Source organism: Mytilus edulis, chromosome 10 (genome assembly GCF_963676685.1).
Source record: "Mytilus edulis chromosome 10, xbMytEdul2.2, whole genome shotgun sequence".
Lineage (NCBI taxonomy): Eukaryota > Metazoa > Mollusca > Bivalvia > Mytilida > Mytilidae > Mytilus > Mytilus edulis.
In genome coordinates, this window is record NC_092353.1 from 39,589,680 (window position 1) to 39,612,699 (window position 23,020).

A 23,020-nucleotide genomic window follows, 5' to 3' on the forward strand; every position below is an offset into this window, starting at 1 on the left:
TTTGTCTGAAACATAAAATCAAATAGAAAAAACGGAAAATCAACAGGTAGGATTTACAACAGTACTTAAATATTTGTATTCGTTTTGAATTGGTGTTGTCTAAATACATCCTTTTGATGAAGTATAGAAATATACACATGATTTAAAATAATGACACAAGGTTTTGTCTTTTTATATTCTTCTCCCATGTAATACTGATTAAATATATATACGAAAGAGATGGAAATTTATCGTAAAGGACATATTTGTGCACATCAAATACCTGCACCACTGTAGATCTTGTTTCGAAATAAAATGAATAATTTTTATTTTGTGCAAGTACATGTAATAATCTAAACATAGTGGCATAGTTTGTTTTTTAATAAATCATTGAAAGTTTTTTTTACTATTGAAAAAATAAAGCATGGCATACAGTTCATATATAAGTATACAAAGTATCAAAAATATTTTTTGTCATATTCTTAATGTTTAATCAGTTCTGGTATAACAACATTTCTAGAGTGATACAACAATGTGTCTGAGGGTTGTGCTAAATGTTGAATAAATGGCGGCGCTGGTAAATTGTTCTCAATGCTATATACGGCACATTTTTTAAAAGGACATGGTGATTCTCTCCATGCATATCTTATAGCTGCCACGTAAGGACTAGCACATCCTTTATAAGATATCGACACAGTCTGTTTATCATGGTCTGTGATGGGAGCTGCTACCCATGTAGAATCCTCTGTGCTGCAATCAGATGTCTTAATCTCAGAGCAGCATACCTGCAAAATATACACACTATGATAAAAGATGCGAGGTAAATGTCAGTATGACATAAAAAAAAAAAAAGAGACACAAATACCATTTATAAACCATGCACAAAATCTGTATTTCTTTCTCACCTATATAATTTAATTTATTTATAGCAATAAGGTCTCAGGTAACACACAAAGACCAAATTGTTATCTTGTGTACAGTTTACATATTTCATTAAAAATTATTACCTCAAATCCGTCTTCAGATCTTACATCTATTTCAGCACTATCATCATCATAGGTTATCAAATAAGTTTTACTCTGGGTGTCCATAAAATATTTTGTCGGAAATGGTCCTTGGTACTTCCCAGCATTTCTGCCATATGCTACTGTAAGACCCGATAAAAGTAGACGATCTGCAACATCTTGTTTGTCTCTTGGATGGATACTACAAATATAAAATATATTTTTTTACCCAAATTTGTTTTACATTATTTGAATAGTATCACTCACGTTTGTTCATGCCTTTTAGATTAGAAAACATTTCATCATTGTTGATACTATCCAACGTTTGATTTTGTCAATGTTTATGGACTTGCCATTTTGAATTGATTTTAACTGCGACTTATGTATTTTTTCTCTACTTTTTATTGGATAGTGATCATTGTTGAAAAGTCAACGATTGAGATTCTTACATAGTTTATTTTACGTTCTGCAGCTGTGGTCGTTCATAAGTTTATAGTATATAATTGTGTACATCACTGTCTGATAATTGCCGTTAAAAAATAAAATAAAACTTTTAAAAAAAGATTATAAAAGTATATTCTAATTTATCTTTAAAAACTAATATTTTTTCGTATAGATATAAATCTTAGTTAAACTAATAATTTCGACGACAGCCATTCCATAGTTTTCAACTTGTAAATGGAACAGTATTTTTTTTTAGAAAAAAAGAAGGTTTCTTTATTAAAAATATCGAAAAACACTATATTTTTTCATCAATCGACGTTCACATATAAAATCTCAAAATATTCCCTCGTTAGAGTACATCCATTTACCCGCCATAAGGTGAACTAAAATCAGGAAGATCCAAAGCAGTGGCCATAAATACATTGTTCATTTTAGCATTAGGAACGTAACCATAGTCTGCGGTCTGATGCCATCTGAGGTCAGGAAATCCCGTTGTTATTGATGAATCATTTTTCCATGGACCAAGCTGTTCAAATAAAAAAAAAGTTTTCGAAATTAATGGAATTCAGGAAAATTCAATTTAAAACAAATACACGTGGAGATTGCTAAAAAAGATAGTACTGTTGCAAAAAGAAGAATACAATATTGTTTTGTGTGGTTCGACGTTTTCCCTCTTTTCCCATATGGTTATGGTATATGAAGCTATATAAGTATGGAAAGGAAATATTACGAGTATGTATCAATAAGAATGAAACTCAATGAAACAAGGTAAAAATATGTTTCGTCTTTAAATAATCCCCTAATTTGAACTCAGTACGTATGATATATCTGGAAAACTCTACACAATTGTGCAAATAATCATATTACTATTGATAAATAACGATGTCAGGAATATAGCAGTTTTTATAAAAAAAAATCATTTCTATATGTGTTGGCATTTGCTTTAGTTGCAATTTTGTGTCTCTTTTGTTATTTTGTTTTCCTCTTGTAGTTGATGTGTTTCCTTCGGTTTTGGTTCGTAACCCGGATTTGTTTTCTCTTAACCGATTTATAAATTTCGAATACCGGTATACTAGTGTTGCCTTTATTTAGTAAAACAAAATATTATAATTTGAGATGCTTGAATATTTATCAGTACACCAATTCCTTACATTTATGCTAAAATGTAGTATCAACATTCAAAACGGCTGCAGTAATTATACATCGCTTTGTTTAACTTTTATTTTAGTCTAATTTATTTACCTCTACTCTTCAACCTCGGACTTTATTTGTTTTTTTTCTTCAAAAAAAATAATTATTCGATCGTCACTGATGAGTCTTTTGTAGACGAAACCGTGTCTGGTGCAAATACAAAATTTCAATCGTGGAATAATATGATGAATTTATTCATAATCAATGGGTCGATGCCACTGCTGGTGGAGTGTATATTTACATCATAATGCAGTATAGAAAACAACATTTCTCCAAGGAATCTCGATGGTTTTAATTGTAAATGCACTGATAGAAACTTTCTGAAGAAAAACCCCCCGTCCTCATCGAAAATGAATTCGACAGAGTGTCATTGTATTTAAAGACGATGTTTTTTTTATCACTTTTCCTATTGTCAACAATGGTGTAAACGGCAGAAGTCTGAATTGATGTAAGAGTAATGCGGATATTCGCATATCAAGATTAAAAAAAAAACAATTCAACAAACAAAGCAGCCAACAATAAGGTGGTGATAAGAAACAATGCGTTTGGATTTACTCTGAGCAGTTAAAGGTCCCTAATATTAAGAACTTAGAATCATCAACAGAACAGAAAATATCTCATATACCCCTACATCATTCACGAAAGACATGAATTAACAATGGTCTTGCAACTATTCTTTTCTACAGTAAAAATAGCATGTAAAAAAAGTGATAAGGTTTATTCAATAAATATTTTCTATCAGATGTGAGTTTTCAAAAAGTCTAAGGATCTTCTCCAAATTTTTACTAAGTTGAAATAAAATCAAACTTTTGCATTTAATTTTCCTACGCTTTACACTATTATTCCTTATGATCAAACATGTACGAAACATCGACTAAATCATGCATCAGATGGCAGATTATTTTCTTCAAAAATTGGAAACGTAGATACAAAGTCCTTGTTTTTGGTCGCGAAAATTTCACTATTTAAAGAATCTAATTACCATAATAATCACATTAAAGATTGCATATTTTGGCGTTAATATTGAGTCACTAGCTGATAAGGTCTTTGCATCGGAACTAAACACATTTATTCTAAAAACAGTTGTTGGCATGACACGGGTTATGTTCTTCTCATATATGTTATGATGGTATGATACTAAACCCCTAACGGGAAGGATTGTGCCTGATGTTCATATGATGAAATCATAATCTTTCAGTCAGTTTAATTGAAGTCTGGAGCTGGCATGTCAGTTAACTGCTAGTAGTCTGTTGTTATTTATGTATTATTGTCATTTTGTTTATTTTCTTTGGTTACATCTTTTGACATCAGACTCGGACTTCTCTTGAACTGAATTTTAATGTGCGTATTGTTATGCGTTTACTTTTCTACATTGGTTAGAGGTATAGGGGGAGGGTTGAGATCTCACAAACATGTTTAACCCCGCCGCATTTTTGCGCCTGTCCCAGGTCAGGAGCCTCTGGCCTTTGTTAGTCTTGTATTATTTTAATTTTAGTTTCTTGTGTACAATTTGGAAATTAGTATGGCGTTCATTATCACTGGACTAGTATATATTTGTTTAGGGGCCAGCTGATGGACGCCTCCGGGTGCGGAAATTTCTCGCTACATTGAAGACCTGTTGGTGACCCTCTGCTGTTGTTTTTTATTTGGTCGGGTTGTTGTCCCTTTGACACATTCCCCATTTCCATTCTCAATTTTACATTGAAGATAGAATCAACCAAATGCTTTTTGATCGTCATCGTATTTGTTAAGATTTGTGGAATTGTTGCTACTAATTGTGCACCATTACTGGCCAACTTGTTTTGTACTCATAGGAAGCGGATTTCATACAGAAGCTTCTGAAGGACAAAAAAGGCACTTTGCAAAAATGTTCTATTTCACTTTCAAATATATGGATGTTTGTCACTCAACAACCCACATTTCTAACATCTCATATATTCTAGTGAAACTTGAAAAAAGGGATACAAACGTAAATAGAAGATTAGTAAAGCATTTTGATCTGTAATGTAACCGATTGTTTTCTCTTCCCCGAAACGATAGTTTGACTGAGTCCCTTTAGGGGCACGCGGTCGTGGTGCTTTTGGAATTCATGCGGGTCTCTCAGTTCATTTTTGTTTCTGAGATTTGTCCATACCTAATCAATTAACGAGAATTACACTTCGGTAAACCACTGTGACGTTACGCACGTTATTGCGTCAATACCGTGTAATCAACCAGTCCACACTAATAAACAGCTTTTCTATAAAATCATAACAGTTAAGTTATATAAAACTTATATCCATAGACTAGACAGGTAAATACTATTCCGAAAAAAAGTACAAATTGTTTTATCATATTTTCCTTTAGTCTAAAATAAGGACAACATATTGACAAAACGTCAAAAATATGCGTGTCAGACGTAACAGACTATACGCATAATCACTTTAGCAGGGGTGTTTGTGTTCTTCAAAATAGTGTTATATCCACGAAAATTCGAATGAATGATATGCTTCATATATAATAATAATAATAATAATAATAATAATAATAATATCTTTATTTAAAGAGAGTGGCTCATTTGGATTAAACCAATTTTCAATAAGGCTCTCTACATGCATACAATGTTAACAATATGAATAAAAAATAATTAATCTACTGTTACACACATGTAAACAATAGGCGTATATAAAGTAATATAACAACAACAACAAAACAACTATGGTATACATTGTGTCTTAACTTATAAATTCAACACTTTTAAAAATAAAATGACTTGTAAGAGTTTTTGAATGCAGATATACTTTTTGATTTTTTAATTTCACTGGACAGTGAATTCCACACTTTTGGACCACTAAAAGAAAAACTTGATTTGTATAATTCTGTATTTGATTTAGAGACAATAAAATTATCCGATGATGAAAGTCGAGTATTGTACGATTGTTTACTACTATAGGCACAATAAGATTGGATAAATATTTTGGTGCCAGTTGGTGTTTTGATTTATACATTAATAATGATTTGTGGTAAAATATTCTCTTAGTAACAGGAATAATTCCAGATTCCTTAAATAGTTCAATAGATGGTTTTCGAATATCGTGTTCGTTTAAAATAATTCTAGCTGCCCTTTTTTGCAATTTTAGTAAACTGTCAACTAAAAACTTGTTACAGTTTCCCCATACTGAACAACAGTAATCCAAATGTGGAAGAATATACGCATTGTAAAATAGAATTCGTGCATTGTGATTCAAGTATTTCTTGATTCTTTTTAATAAAGCTAATGAAGAATTAACTTTTTTGATTATATGATTAATTTGATCATACCCAGAAAGAGTTTTGTAAACTGACTGCGATTTTTTTTTATTTCTCTGCAATAAGATTCATGTGTATAGAATTGAAAGTAAAATATATAAAGTATAACAATATTACTGGATATGTGTTTCTGTTACGACCAACGCTATTTTTTGGCAAAAACAAATAGTGTTCATATTGGTCAGATTTTGGAATATGTTAAGTTATCAAAATTTATAGGTTTTAAAATATAAGATAATATGATATTTCGTTTGTGTAAATTCGGCTCACCTATGTGCATACATAGACCATATCAAAATCGAATTTTTGGAGCACTCACACTACATATAAATATGCAACAGCTTCTGGCAAATGTCTTGCAAAATGTCCAATGTCGGATTTCGCCGTTTTTTACAAATAAATTGTCATTTGCGACGTTATTTATTAAAAATTTAGATTAGTTGCATGCTAAATAGTCTTTTTCCGTAATTGTGCTTTAACTTTACAAAACAGCTACATACTTTTTGATAACTTGCGTAGTCAAAACGACTTCGTTTTCAAAGAAATGAAATGTCTTGCAAGTTTGTCCACTGGACGATTTTCGTACGTTTTCAACGTTGTCGATTCGGGGTACGCTATTTATGGTGGATCATCTGTATATAGTTCCTCAGATAGAATTTTCTTGATAGTCAAATACTATCAACAAGACCACAAAGCATCATAAAAAAAATTCGATGACTGGGTTTGTTCGTTTAGATGAGGTTCTTAAGTTGTGAAAAAGTTTTGTATCACAAGAGGATAACAAATCATCTTTATCAAATTTTCAAATTTGGGAAGCGTAAACTGACTGCGATTTTTTTTATTTCTCTGCAATAAGATTCATGTGTATAGAATTGAAAGTGAAAATAAAATTGGGCCTAAAGCGTGGCTATACACCTCTCCACATCATACAAAGCTTGTAAACATATGAGATGAATTATAATTAACCTTTTTTCTGACAATCGTTTCATTTCATAATCTTATATTGTACCGCTATTAAGTATAGTGAATTTTATAAGCAAGACCCGTTTAACTTGTTATTCTCGACAAAACTTTTGATATTAAAGCAAAATATATATCCTCCTCCTTTTCGGATCTAAATGGGAAAACATTGCACTTTAATATGTTTTATGTCAATTGATCTCTGGTAGAGAGTTGTCTCATTGGCACTCATCATACCGTATATATATATTCTCATTTCATAAAGATATGCATTACCCAAATACGATATATTTTGTTGCTTACGTTACCTTCATTGAGAAATATTCAATGCATATTCAGTACAACAAAACATTATAAGAAGTATCCATATTGATGTGCAAAACAAAAACTGCAAGCGAAATACAAAACTTATCCCAAATAATCGGTAATCGCCGTAAAACGTAAAAATTTGACGTTACCATTTGAGACGCAATATCGTGCTTAACGTCTGTCGTCTTGATCAGTCACTGAAAGAATTGTGGGGTCAGGAAAATGAGGGACGGGATTAAGAATCGTATTTAACACTAACCTGTACAAAACCAAATGGAAATTGCTCGTCTGTCTGCATTTCAGAATTAACGTGGAAAGTTTCCCGCCAAGAAGATATCATTGCTGGAAACGTGCAGTTATATGTGTTGGGGTTAGCTGGAGGGATTGCATTTGCCTCACCTACAAAATCTTCAGTATATTAAAAAAAAGTTATTTCGGGACTGATAAATGATTCCACTTCAAAAGAAATCACAATATTCCCAAGTAGGACACATTTGCAGTTCCTTAAGTACAGTGCAACAAAGGTTATTATATTACCTGGTCTTTAAGGTTAAGTATGAGTGTTCTGTGAGATAACACAAAGGCTACTGTTATTTGTATATATTAAATTTATATTTCTTGATTATTAATTCAAACTTTCTGCAGACAATTATTATCTTGATATTTTGTTTATTTATTGTAATTGGTATTATATAAACTCATCATTATTATATATCAGAATTGAAATTTTGTATTTACCCCAGACACGCGTTTCGTCTACAAAAGACTCATCAGTGACGTTCAAATACAAAAAGGTTTTAAAAGGCCAAATAAAGTACAAAGTTGGAGAGCATTGAAGACTGAAATTTCGTAAAAAGTTTTACCAAATACAGCTAAGGTCATCTATTCCTGAGGTAGAAAAGCCTAAAGTACTTCAAAAATTCATTTGTCATTTAAAGTACGTGTGAAACCATTCATGTTTGGTTCAAATTACAATATAACAGGAGAAGAAGTAGAATTTACCACATGAATCGAACGGATGGGAGTCCATAAAGCCATTACTGGAGCTGATACATGATAATTTCAAACCTGTATATTTGAGTTTTCTTAAATGAGAGCAGAAAATTCAAATGATAGTAACTGAACGCCTGTCAGATAACTTAGTACACTGTAATACACCACAAATAGACCAAAACGTATTGAAATATAAGCTATTTCATTTGCGAATAACCGATATAAGCTACATCATACCTTGGTACCATAATGCACCGTATATGGTCATATTTGTAAGTGGGAACATCATAGCGTTCCATAAAAGTGATGGCGCGGTAGGCACCCTGTAAGAAATATAAGAGGATTATTGCCATAAGACTGTAAGTTTGCTTGATGAACAATTTTCCTTTCATGAATTGGCATATACAAGTGGACATGCACAAGTTTGAATAACATTGAAAAAAAATGAAATTTGTTATCACATAAGCAACACAACGGGTGCCACATGTGGAGCAGGATCTGCTTACCCTTCTGGAGCACCTGAGATCACCCCTAATTTTTGGTGGGGTTCGTGTAGCTTATTCTTTAATTTTCTATGTTGTGTCATGTGTACTATTGTTTGTCTGTTTGTCTTTTTCATTTGTAGCCATGGCGTTGTCAGTTTATTTTCGATTTCCGAGTTTGACTGTCCCTCTGGTTTCTTTCGTCCCTCTTTTACTTCTGTTTCAGGTTAGAGTGAGGGTTGTCCCCTATTAAAACGTTTAAACCCGCTGCATTTGGTTGCACCGGTCCTAAATTAAGAACTTTATGATCAATGATTTTAGTATGTTCTCGTTTTTAAAAAGATACCGTTGGCTTTCCTGTTTGCATTGTTTCACACTAGTCATTTTGGGAGCCCGTTATAGGTTAATGCTTAGTTTGAGCCAAGGCTTCGTGTTGAAGCCCTTACTTTGACCTATAATGGTTTACTTTTTACATATGACTTGGATGTTGAGTTGTCTCATTGGTACTCTTACCACATCTTCCAAGAATATATGATCGTGTTCAATTAATTAGAGGTTGTGTAAAAAAGGGGCAGATTATATAAATTTTGTGATATATCAGCCAGAAGAAGGTCTTTTAGCTGATGCTATTTCTCTAAATCGTGTATAATCTTTCCACCAAAAGGAGTGCATATTTTTGTAATTAACTTTTCAGAGTGTGGGCAGTTGTATTTTGAAATTTTAAAGGTGGTATCTTTTATTAACTGAGAAGCAAAGCTGGTGAGGCCTTTCTGTATCCTGTGAGGTCTATGAACATGTTGCTTGATACATTTTGGTATTTAATGGCGTACTATCTATTAATGGCTTTTGCTTATATCAACTTCTTCATTAACTAATATCAACAATAGACATCGACCGATAGAAACTCACCTTGTCGCAAAACGTCTTTAGCGAAGAGTCATAAATGTATTTCTTTGCTTTTCAAAATTACTATTTAGGATACATTTTTTTGTTTCTCTATTTACGAAAAATTTCAAGTATTACATTTTGAATGAGCATCCCTGCTTATCTTTAGACAAGAAAATACACCAAAAGGACATCGTTTACTGCTGGATTTATTCTTTTTATGTACTGTTCCTTTTCTACATAGATGATATGAAACTGGATCAGAAATTAGATATATTGTGAAATGGCAATAACTTATCGTAGGATTAAAGATTCATGTGCTATTGCTAGTAATCTATAGATGAATAGAAAGTGTTAACGAATCTGAGGTGAAGCGAAACAAAAGCATTTTAAAACTATAGATGTAGCCTTGAAGCTTCATCTAAGGTACTCATAAACTATTTTTTAACTTACCATAATACATTATTTTCATTATTTTCGTTATCAAATGTTGGAATATTACATTTCTTGAGGACTGTTGTATCGGACCAGGTTTCTATAGGTGTACCTCCCCATGCTGACGTTACTAGCCCTATTGGATATTTCAACTTGTTGTAAAGTCGTTTCCCGTATAAAAAGCATACAGCTGAAAAAAATCCATCGCCTCCAACCGTTTCTTAAAAAAATATAAAGATACAAGTTTTATTTGAATAGGCATATTCATTCAAAAACACTTTGCCAAAATAGTAACATTGGTCCGTATGCATGAAGCTACTTAAGTTCAGATTTGTTCCGAAAAGACTGATTTTTCTACATGTCCTACAATAATTTAGTATTGTGATTGGATATATTAACTTAAGCGGTTTTATGATATCTGCCCTGAACCTTAAGATATAATGTTTAAGATGATATATTAATTAGTTGCAAAGCTCAATTGATATCAAAACGTTAACATTTATACGAAGATGAACATCCACTTTGTTGAAATTCTGATAAACTAAACAAGGAATATGATGTTTGTGTCCTCGGCATAAAGTTTTGAATTTCAGAACAGACATTGTTTTTTTCGAAATATTAGTAGTATAGTATTAGTTTAGTGATTCGTCTACCGCAGTCGTTACAAAATTGCATGGTTAGTATTGCAACTAATATACATGTACACTACCTTTGTTTGGTAAAGACCAAGATTCCATCACACTTTTTAGATCAGACAATGGTACCGAAGAAAATTCCATGCCAACTGTAAAAATTCTAATGTCCGGATAATTAACAGCATCCGCAATCTCTTCAGTGGCATTAAATAACTAAAAGTTTATTAAAAAATCATTCAAATGATCACGTTTTTTGTTTAACTTAAATTATTCATCATAATTATTATGACATGTATTCTAGAGCAATATTTATATACTAAAGAGTACAAGATATCAAATTACAAAAAAAATAATTAGTTTTAAAAACGTTCCCTTTTCCGAAAGGTGGACTAATTATCGGGTTTGTAATAACATGAGCAACACAACAGATGCCACATGTGAAGCAGGTTCTGTTATCCTTCCGGCGCAACTTAGATCATCCCTAGTTTAGTTAGGGTTCGTGTTGCTCAGGCTTTAATTTTCTATGTTGGGTTTATGTACTATTGTCTGTCTGTCTGTCTGTTAGTCTTCTCTTTTTTTTTGCGGTGATGTTGTCAGTTTATTTTCGACTTATGAAGTTGAATGTCCCTTTGGTATCTGTCGCCTCTCATTTAAAGGTTTAAGTTATTTCAACATTTACTTGTGTTTCGAAAAAAAGGTATATCACTTATTCTTTTGAAAGTAATTTTACAAGTATATGTTCCAGTTCGGCGCTTCTATGCAAAGTAAGGAGACGTGGTATAAGTGAAAAGGGCTTGACATCACACAAAAGTAATAGTAACTGCTATTATGAAATACGAAGTGTCATTCAAGCTTAAATATTATATACTAAAGTAACTTTGTTCTATGAATGAATAAGTGCAGGATAATTATAATTTCCAACGGTTCGATAGTATAGTGGGAAATTATTGTAATAACGGTACTAGTGAATACTATTGATACGGGTACTTCTTATGTACACGTATATACATACATGTATCACGTGATACTGATATTTAGCGGGAATATTTTCCCTTGTTGGTCACTTCTAGCCAAGCATCAGACTGGACAACAGTGAAATATGACGGACCCCGGTTTAGATAATTCCGTAAAGCAAGTAATTGTCCAAGAAGTACAAAATGCAGTATCTGCTTCACAACAAGATACCCTTAACCAAATCACAGCTTTGATAGATAACAGACTATCCACATTCCAGGGAAATATCCAGCAGTCTCAGCGAGATATCAGTCAATCCCAGATGTCCAAGATTGAGGAAACTTTGTCGGAGAACTATACTTTCCAACGGAAGGGGAACGAAAACCAGTACAAGCATGAGGTTAAAGTCCTGACGAAGTTAACGGAAGCAAAAGCACAGTTAGACGGACCAGATTTATCCGTAGACTCCATTCATCAAGCTAGAGACAAGATTGTTGAAGGTATGGCAATTGTTAGAGACAGACAGAAACTCATTAAACTCGCTGATTCATCCGAATTGGGTTGGAGAGTCGTGAAGGAGTACACAACTAATCCAATTGCCGACGACTCCGAAGATGAAAAGAAGATGATAAGAGCGCAAAATAGAGCTGAACGTAGGAGCAAGTCAGACAAGCTAAAAAAGTCAACGAAGACGGTCAGAAAAGTGCCCTATTCCACCAAAGAGAGAGATCCAACCCCTACTTGGAGAACAGGGAGATGTTTTAATTGTGGCAACAAGGGCCATTGGGCGAATGATTGTCCTGAAAAGAAAGATAAGATAAGTATATTTAAAAATTTTGAATGTACTAATTTGTATAATAATATGAAAGAATGTTATATTGGTCAAGCTGAAAATTCATTCAGTTCAAATGTAAACAAAGCAGAAGATAAACATACGATAGAAATTACTCAATCGAAACCAAGTGTTATTGGTGGTCACTTTTTACTAGAAGTTGATATACCTGTCTCACCTGTAGGTAAATTGAGGTCAAAATTACATGAATGGAAAGCTATTACTACTAGTACACGTATTATTGATGTTATTGAAAACGGGTATAAGTTACCGTTAAAAACGGAACCAGAGGTTAAACATTTGAAAAATAATAGATCATCTTTAAACAATGCAGAATTTGTTGTTGAAGAGATTTACAAACTTCTTCAAAAAAGGTGCATTTCTGAGGTTTATTCTAAACCAACTGTAGTAAATCCACTAACAGTAGCATTTAATAAAAATAAACCAAGATTAGTACTAGATTGTAGGCATTTGAATCCACATCTGTTTAAATTTAGGTACAAGTACGAGGATACTAAGATAGCAAGAGATCTCTTTCAAAAAGGAGATTATTTATTTAGTTTCGATATTCGATCTGCTTATCATCATTTGGAAATCTCAGATATACACAGAACTTTCTTAGGTTTTGCTTGGAATTTTGATGGGAATACGAGATATTTCGTTTTCAATGTTCTTCCTTTCGGTATATCAACTGCAGGGTACATATTTACAAAAGTACTTAGAGAAGTAGTTAAGCATTTGCGATCAGAAGGCAAAAGGATAATAATGTTTCTAGACGATGGGTTGGGTGGAGATAGCAATTTTGAAAGATGCATTGAGAGCAGTCTAATAGTTAAATTTAAACTAGAAAATTTAGGATTTTTGATAGCACATGAGAAGTGTTTTTGGTTACCAAGCCAGAGATTAAAATGGCTAGGGTATACTTGGGATACAAATATAGGTAAAATATTTGTTAATGAAGATAGAATTATGAAAACTGAGAAAAAGATTAGACTTTTAATAGAAGAAACAAACGAAGGGGTAGAATTTTTTGGATCTAGATTTTTAGCTAGCATTGTAGGTCAGTTGATATCTATGCAGATAGTCATTGGTGACTTAGTTAGATTGAACACTAGATACCTTTATGATTGTATCATGGGTAGAGCAAGTTGGGATGCACCAGTCAAAATTTGCAAAAAGGCAATTAATGAAATACATTTTTGGTCTATTTCATTGCAAAACCTCAATGATGCTGGAGTCGACATTTGTAAAGTCGATCAGCTTGATATTGTTGATATAGAAATGTTTTGTGACGCCTCAGATGTAGGCTTTGGTGGTTATTTAACCTCAGATTTGAATGCAAAACTTTTTTGCAAGGAAATGTCCGGTAACTGGACATTACGAGAAAGGAACGAAAGTTCCACATGGCGCGAATTAGAATGCGTCAATAGGTTTGTACAAACTTTTGATAATACATTTAGTGACAAAACCGTCAAAATTTATACAGACAATCAGAACGTACCTCACATATTGAAAGTAGGAAGTAAGAAACAGAAATTACAAGATATAGCTATCGACATTAAACAAACTAGTATTGCTGGGCTATCGGCTATATATAGTATTTTAGTATTTATTGATATGCCTAGAAATAGTATTTAGTAAAGTTGATACATTTGTTTAAGCGGGACAGACGAAAGAAAAACGAACGGACAGACGAACGGACGCACAGACCAGAAAACATAATGCCCATAAATGGGGCATAAAATAGATATGAGATTATCGCATAAATTCTAAAAATAAAAAAAGCGATACTGAGTGCGTCCACAAAAGTATGCACTTTTCGTCATGCTGTGTCATATATGTACTATTGTTTGTCTGTTTGTCTTTTTTATTTTAAGCCATGGCGTTGTAAGTTTATTTTCGATTTATGAGTTTGACTGTCCCTCTGGTATCTTTCGTCCCTCTTTTAAAACATATATCAGTTTTACGACTATACGTACATGTCTCATGATAAACACCATGTTGCTTTGACCAGAACAAATCCATACATCACCAAATAAGACGTCACTTAACATGATCGTTCCTGATGAGGACATCGCTGTTATTGTATGTGGTTTTGTGTCTGTAACGGCTGCAAGCTTTACTTTCCAAGTGTTCCCTTTATCTACCTTAACGCTAATTGGTGTTTCTCCACTGAGAGATACAGTGACGTCACTTCCCGGTGATGGACCATATCCCCATATAATCGCTTGTTTTGGTCCTCGTTGCAGAACCATGTGATCTCCATAATACGACGCAAAGGTGAAATTGCCCACAGATGGTGCTTAAAATATTATAATGAAACTTATAGTTTGCGCACAAGTACTTTCATCTAAATGAGGTAAAAAAAGAAAAAAAAAAAAGAAAAGGTAATTTGAATTTAAACAAAAAAATCTTATAATGAGAAAGTATATCAACTACATGAAATTGGTTACGGATTATGGTAAACAAAAAATTGTAATGAAACCCTGCTATTACATCAAGGAATAACTTTCACTGAAGTCACAGCTTCAAAAGTACAATTGAAAAAACATGCATCTGTGTGCATGATATTGAAAGATTCTCCCTTCAACGCATTTTGAATTTTTCAGACATACGTTTTTGTCAGCAATCTATTGGAGAGTAAATAACAAAGTAAAGATTATACACTGGTCTGTCGAATATTAGTTTGTTCGTGAATTAAAGGACCTACTCGCCTTATATTTAACCTGTTTTTTTAGTATTCGTATTGTCACATGATACATATAAAAAAAAGATGTGGTATGATTGAAAAATAAGACAACTGTCCACAAGAGACCACAATGACACAGAAATTAACAACTATAGGTCACCGTACGGCCTTCAACAATGAAAGAAGTTCATACCGCATAGTCGGATATAAAAGGCCCCGAAATGACAATGTAAAACAATTCAAACGAGAAATCTAACGGCCTTATGTATGTACAAATAATGAACGAAAAACAAATATGTAACACATAAACACACGACAACCACTGAATAACAGGCTTATGACTTGGAACAGGCACATACATACATAATGTGGCGGGGTTAAACATGTTAGCGGGATCCCAACCCTCCCCCTAACCTGGGACAGTTGTATAACAGTACAACATAAGCGCGAACTATAAAAATTAGTTGAAAAAGGCTTAACTCATCAGATGGACAAACATACAAGTCGACGTGGCCGGGTACTTGTACATCAAAAAGACACTAGGAACAGATCTGAGAGTACTCGCAGTTATCTGACAGCTACTTCATTAAAGTAAATATGATAATTCAATTTCTCGGCTTTCAAAATCTTTCTTTTATAAGCCGTCCTGATTTTCTTACTACAAATACTATTCCTTATTTAATATATAATTGTTTTTATATTTTGCTATTTTATTTTTAATTTTGAGAAGTAGCAAATCAGGAAAGTGTATGTTTGTATATTTTATTGCAGTGTACTTGTTTTTAAGGGGAATGGCTAACTTTCTGGTAGTAAGACATGTTAAGGCTAGGATGGCAAATGGGTAGGCAATTGCCAAACGCAAGTGGACTTCGTTATTCTAATATTATAGATGTTTCAGAATTGTATCCTACAAATTGGCATCACGGTTCAAAACTTCTAAAATTTAGTACAAAGTAGCATCAACGGCCATATAGTCTCAATTTAAGAATTTGTAATTTATCATTTTATTTTATATGTGCAAAAACTTAATCTGGAAAAGATATTTTGCTCTACAATGTTTTTTACAAAGACGTTGATTTGTGAAAATTATGTTTAGGGGTAAAGCTCTTGCTCGTATACATCTTTTACATTTAGGTCGAAAACGTTAATTTAGACTTATTTATGAATAAAATAGTAATAAAGTAAGTGAACTTTCTAACTAACGTTTTCACATTTAAGCAGCTGGTTTATTATCAAATGAAATTAACCCCTGAACTAAATAGTAATTGTGGAGAGATGTCTCATTGACAATCATGCGACATCTTCTTTTTAGCTCACCTGGACCCGAAGGGCCACATGTGAGCATATGCGATCACTTGGCGTCCGTCGTCGTCGACTTAAACTATTTCAAAAGTCTTCTTCTCTGAAACTACTGGACCAAATAGCTTCAAACTTAAGCTAAGTGTTCCTTATGGTATCTAGTTTGTGAATTGTATCCGAACTTTTGATCCATCGACACATATGGCCGCCATGGCTACAAATAGAACATAGTGGTCAAATGCAGTTTTTTGCTTATATCTCAAAAACTAAAGCTATAAGAGCAAATCTGACACGAGGTAAAATGATTTAAGTGGTCAAGATCTATCAGCCCTGGAATTTTCAGACGAATCGAACAACCCATTGTTGGGTTGCTGCCACTGAAATTGTAGTTTTAACGACATTTTGCAGTTTTTTGTTATTATTTTGAATATCTTTATAGATAGATATAAACTGTAAACAGCAATAATGTTCAGCAAAGTAAGATTTACAAAAAAGTTCAATCACCAAAATTGTCAATTGACCACTTAAGGAGTTGTTGCCCTTTAAAGACAATTTTTCACAATTTGTTCATCAAGTTTGCTAACATTTAGATTTAAAAATCTTCTCCTAAGAAACACAGGTGAGCGATTCAATACATGTATGTATCGATATTCAATAAACTACACACACTGGATAAAATGGATCATAAAGGGACACTTATAGATTTTTGCAAAACAATAAGCGATTTAAACAATGTTACTGAGAGTGGACCGTATCAAGTAAAACTCGTATGTTTGTTTATTTTTCCATATCCGCATTTGTGCGTTTTGAGGGAGCTGTTTTGTGCTCGTTTATCAGTTAGTCATAAAAGAGATGTTTGCTTAAAAACTCGGGTTCGATTTGAACTTACCTGACCGTATACAGCATTCCACGCAGGTGAAAAGTAAAGCAAAAATTGAAGATCTTCGTACAATCATCATTTTGAACTGATCATATTTAAATGACCTTGTTGTATGATAAAATAACTATATATAGTTAAATACAGGTCTATTTAAACATCACGTGTCACATGATCAAGTGAAGTGTAAGTATAAATAATACTTGCTTCCGTTTGTAGTTGCAGACGATTTATAGTTGTATGAATGATGTTATATAGGGCGAAGCGCAGAGGTTTTTTTTTCATTTGTAAAAATTAATGCGTCAGATGTAGGTATTAATAGATAGTCCAACCAGGCACATTTATACGAAATCATGATATTCAGAGCAGTTAAGCGAATTTGTAATTGCAACGAATCGTATTAAGGGAACGACCATTTAATTTCCGGGTGGGGGTGGGGTGGGGGTTATGTTATGCATTCTTTAAAACAAATATTCTGATCCCCAATTTCATTGGGAAAAATATCTGGTCCAATTGATGACAAAAAATAAATACAAATTCCTCCTGAACCTTATAGTGTCAAAAAATAAATATTAATTTGATTTTTAGAATCGAAAAACTAAATAAATTTGCAAAACAAGTAATTGCATTTAATGGGTAATGCAGCATTTTTTGCGTTACATGTTATTGCAATTTAGTGCTATTAAGCAAGAAGTTGGTAATTTAAGTAACTGCTATTTTAAAAAGATGGACATTTTTCATTGGAACCTGCCCAACAGGAGAAGCCGTCAACCACATAAAAGCTTTAGAATGAAATTCAAAACAGTGTAGCTGTGGCCATTGATTGACACATTAAAATCATCCATTGACTGGGACAATTTAGATGAACGTTTGTATGTAACGACCAATGCTCACTATGTACTTTTTAAAGACACTTAAACTATGGGGTCACCAAAGGTTCTCAACACCTAAATAAAGTAATTTGAAAAATTAATCAGAAATAACACGATATTTTGATTTATATCAATTATATAAATCAAAACACAAATGTTATTCCTGATTAATTTTTCGAATTATTTTATAATTAAAGGCGTTAAGAAACCTTTGGTGACCCCACAGTTTAAATGTCTATCGTAGGTACGTCGTGAACAGTGGTCGTTACAGACAAACGTTCACGTAAATTGTCCCAGTCAATGGATGATTTTAATGTGTCAATCAATGGCCACAGCTACACTGTTTTGAATTTCATTCTAAACAGACTATGTACATTTTGACAAGTAAAGGTGGTAACACTTATATTAATACAGTAATGTATCATTTGCCAAATAAAACTGAAAATGCATATAATTACACTGAAAGGATTTACTGTATCTATATGTACGTCCCTCAATACTGTAATTATATATCTTTATTACCAAGTCTATATAAACTAATATTATTAATTCGTATATTTTAACAAATTTGATTCGTTTAGGGATAGTCACATGTTAAACTATATTTTCGAAGGTAGAGAGAAAACGGCGGATAGCAAAATGCATATTGACCGGCAAAAAGCATATCGCACGGTTATTTTTAGAATATCTAAAAACCGATATACTTTGTGACGTCATGTAATGAATTTCAGGATATTGTTTAACATTTTGAAACACATGATATCTGTGATCGATTATTTGACGAAAAAAATCTTCAAATACATAAGATGTAAAAAAAAAAAATAAAAAAAAATGAAATAACAACTAATATGTTGTTATTGTCAAGGAAACAATGTAATATCTATAAAATTCCAACAAACCTAAATGACGATTTTGATACAAATATGGTCGGAAATTAATAATATAACAAATATAGCCTTTGTATGAGGTCAATACAGAATATATCGACCCAAAGAAGTATATCGACCTCGGACTTCGTCCTCAGTCAATATACTTCTTTCAGGTCAATATATCCTTGTATCGACCTCATACAAAGGCTATATTTGTATATAGGTATACAATTATATCAACATCAATAATACATATAATACATACATAAACACAGACTATGTGACAGCAGAAGGTGTTGTAGTAATAAACAAACATTATTTTAATATTTCAGATCTAAGCTTAAAAGATCTAAATATAAATTTACCTAAATTACACAACTCTTTTACATTGTCAGTACTCATCAGTTTAATAAATTTGTACATCGACGGTTTTTTCCAATAAAATGGCTTAATATAAATTGTTCTCAAACCTTGAAAACGTGGACATTTGAGGATGAAATGAAACTCATCCTCTATTATCATTTTTCAAAAAGTGCATGTTCTATTATTTCTTGTTATACCATAAAATCTTCCATTTTCTATAGCGAAGTTGTGGCTACTTAATCTTATTTTTGTTATAATTTTTTTGTAAACATTTGGAATTGGTTTGCATAAATAAAATTGCAGACAAAAATTTTCCAACATATATTTATAATTAGAACATTTTGGAGAAATATGCAACTGAGCATCAAGTTCTTGTTTTAGACAATCGTACAAACGTTGCTTTGTGACAGCAAAATATACATCAGGCAAGTCACAAATAAGGTTTTCGTTGGAATGAAACAAAATGAATACACTTTGCAACGCATCAATTAAGATATACATGTAGCCATGCAGTTGTGGCTTTTGTTGTTGGTGTTTAAAATCTATAGTTGCATCATTGGTTGTTTGCTTTGAGTTTCGAACGAAGTGAAGTTTGTTATATGTATTCAATTTTTGTAGTTATTATGTTTTCAGTAAGATAGAAAACAAAGACTAAATTATGTCTATGGGCTGATAACAAAATAACGTCAGCCAATCAGAAGACGCGTTACATCCAAAATTAAATTATTAAGGAATCATTAAGATTTTATTTATATAAAAGTGAACTGAAATTATATATGAGTATCATACATTTGTTACTTTGCATACGTACAATGAAATATAAAGGTTCAACACAGTTAGCACCCATTAATTCATCGCTTTAAATGTTTTTTTTTAAGGATACACAAATATCAGTTATTTTATAAATAACTTAAAAAAGAATAGAAATATTAAACACATGAAATGCTTTTCGTTTATATTTTTAAACATAAATCAGGCTGTTTGAGTAGTTTTACATGTGTCATTTCGGGTCCTTTTATAGCTGACTATTCGGTATGAGTTTTACTAATTGTTGAATACCGTACGGTGATTTCTAGTTGTAAATTTCGGTGTCATTTGGTCTCTTGTGAAGAGTTAGTTCGTTATCGTCTTTTTATATGTCATCAGCCTCCTAAAACAATCTAGGTTGCTGCAAGTTTTTAGTATGAAAGGTTGGCGTGTTTCATCTTACTCTTCCCTAGCCTGAGTAAAGGCTAACAATTGCTTTCTTTTTTTAAGTTGACCTTCTTGCATTGTACCACGGAAAATTAAGTGAAGCATTCGTGTACTATCTACTAATTAAATTGTTTAATTGACAAGTGTGGACACAGATCAGTGTGGATAGTATGTTTGGATTTTTGATAGTGTTTTCTGACATAAAGAGGTCTCTGGTTTTCTCCCATAGGGTTCTATGTTGAATTGTGGTACACAGTGAGAGCGAACCTGTACCAAACACTAAAATAGCAGTGTCTTTTATTTAATATTTAGTTTTAATGTCCAAGACAGTCATGGAGGAAACACTAATTTAAATCAGTGCCAAATATTCAACTGTTCATAGATTTTATTTAGTAAGACATTGCTTTTAATATCTAATCTACATATTGGGCAACATGCTTTGTGTGCTTCGTGTATATACAAATTATATTTTGTGCATGTGCAACGCTCCATCGGGGTTTTTCCTTTCAACATTTTAACTTTGGAATAGCTTCTTTTTAATACATTTTCCGTTAATGGAACACAGCTAGCTGAGTGTGATCCAACCCTGGAGAGATAGGAGGAAAAAATTGCAAATATGCCAAAAGATTCCTATAAAATATATACACAATTTTGATTTTGGATAGCAGCAAAAAACTCAAATAAGAAGAGGATCACATAAGGTGAATTTCTGCATGATGTGATTTTAATACGGTAGATGGTATCTGAGAACCTGCAAGCATGTAGTATTTGTATGGGTCTACCCAAAATGGTCCAATTATTTACTTCATCAAATTGTGTCTGATTCTTTCCCTCCCAAAAAAACTTGTCAACTTGATGAAAACTTTGAGCTCAAATATGTCCTCTATGCACAAATGTTACGACATTCAAAGATGGGTAAACAAGCAACAAATATTAAGATAAGTAGGGAATATGTCCATGGGACACAGATAATTCCCCCGTTTGGATATAAGATTATAAAGATACCCAACTGAAGAACGGTAAACGTGACACCACCCCCAAAGGTTGCTTAATCTAAGTTTGTTGTAATAAACATTGTGTATTAGTTTCATAACATTTGCATGAGGAAAATTTAAGTTAGAGAACAAAAACGTAAAATTCTGTAATTTTTCCATTTCGAAAGGGGCACAATTCTAGAACAGTAAAAGTGAAGCCAACAAAATTCAAACACCATTAATTTTTTTGTAGTTATAAGCTTAAGCATAGCATTTGAATGAGGCAGGCTAAAGTTAGAGAAAAGACGCAAACATTTAAGGAATTTTTCTATTTGTAATGGGTAGAACAGTAAAAATGACGCTGCCCAAGTACTTTCTTGATCTTTGTTTTGTATTAATATGCATTGTGTTTAAGTTTCTTAACATTTGATTGAGAAGTAAGAGAACGGAAACCCAATTATGGAATTGAAGGACGTAAAGATGGACAAGGGTATAACTAAGTGTCCCCTCTTTTACGGTGAGGGCATAAAAAAATATCACAATAAAAACATATCTTCGCTTACGATTAACAGATCCCCCTTCCATTTTTTTTGGGGACGCATGAATTATCCATTCATCACTATCCTCATTACCTGGTTCTCGCCTGACTCTCAATTCCCTCCAACCTACCTACCACTAATTCCCAGGTTTCGATTCCAGAATCGTGTCCATATTGGAGGAGGGGATTTCGGGAGTTGGATAGACCCTTTTTTGGACGATTACTGCATTTGATTGGGACATACGGTTGGACCCCCCTCCCACACACCTCACTATCTCCTTGGTTGGGAACCCCTTTTAAAATGACTTGATCTGCCCCTGCACCCCTTCGTATTTGTATCATACTGTGCACTGTGATATGTCCCTTGGGGATCTAATTCGGAACAAAAATTAACTTATCTTATCTGTGTGTATCATAAACAATACTGAAATTTTTATGAAGCAAAATGCCAAATAAAAAAATGAATTAAATAGGTCCAACCTCGAGGGCACAACAGAATCTAAGTGAAATCTTCGAATGCCAAATAAAAAATAAACTACAGCAAAAAAGGTACAATCTCGAGGGTACAACAGAATCTAAAAGAAACTTCATTATTAATTAAAGACATTGTCATATTTATTAATTATCCCTACTTATTGGCTACACCAAAATGGGACGACCAAACAGATTTCCTTATTTTGATAAAGGTGAAATACGTAGAATAAGAATTGTGCACACTGGAATAAGATCAGAGATAAAGCCCAATATAAAGTGTGAACCAAAAAAAAATAATGTATAAACTGTTTTTTACAGTACGGGGGTACTTGTAGTTCTTTCGTTTACTTGTTGTTAAACCGAACAACAGAAACGACTCTAGGTCTTTGGTTTCTGGCTGAAATGTATAAGTAAAACTTTTATAAGTTCAAATACTTTATTCTGGATGCGTGCATACAATCAGTCTTATGAACAGTTATA

General features: G+C 32.7%; 2 protein-coding genes across 2 annotated transcripts; one reads left to right on the forward strand and one right to left on the reverse strand.

The window, feature by feature from the left end:
• Positions 1-342: 342 nt before the first annotated feature.
• On the reverse strand, positions 343-17,429 carry LOC139491146 (sialate O-acetylesterase-like). Its single transcript, XM_071278560.1, has 9 exons — positions 17,269-17,429; positions 14,371-14,693; positions 10,680-10,818; positions 9,989-10,190; positions 8,406-8,491; positions 7,435-7,574; positions 1,796-1,953; positions 987-1,185; positions 343-764 (listed from the first exon to the last, which is right to left on the reverse strand). Exons 1-9 carry the CDS (start codon positions 17,336-17,338, stop codon positions 462-464), a joined length of 1,620 nt encoding a protein of 539 aa, XP_071134661.1. The 5' UTR covers positions 17,339-17,429; the 3' UTR covers positions 343-461.
• LOC139492105 (uncharacterized) lies at positions 11,602-14,029 on the forward strand. The gene has a single exon (XM_071280247.1). The coding sequence runs from the start codon at positions 11,705-11,707 to the stop codon at positions 14,027-14,029; it is 2,325 nt and encodes a 774-aa protein (XP_071136348.1). The 5' UTR covers positions 11,602-11,704.
• Positions 17,430-23,020: the final 5,591 nt, after the last annotated feature.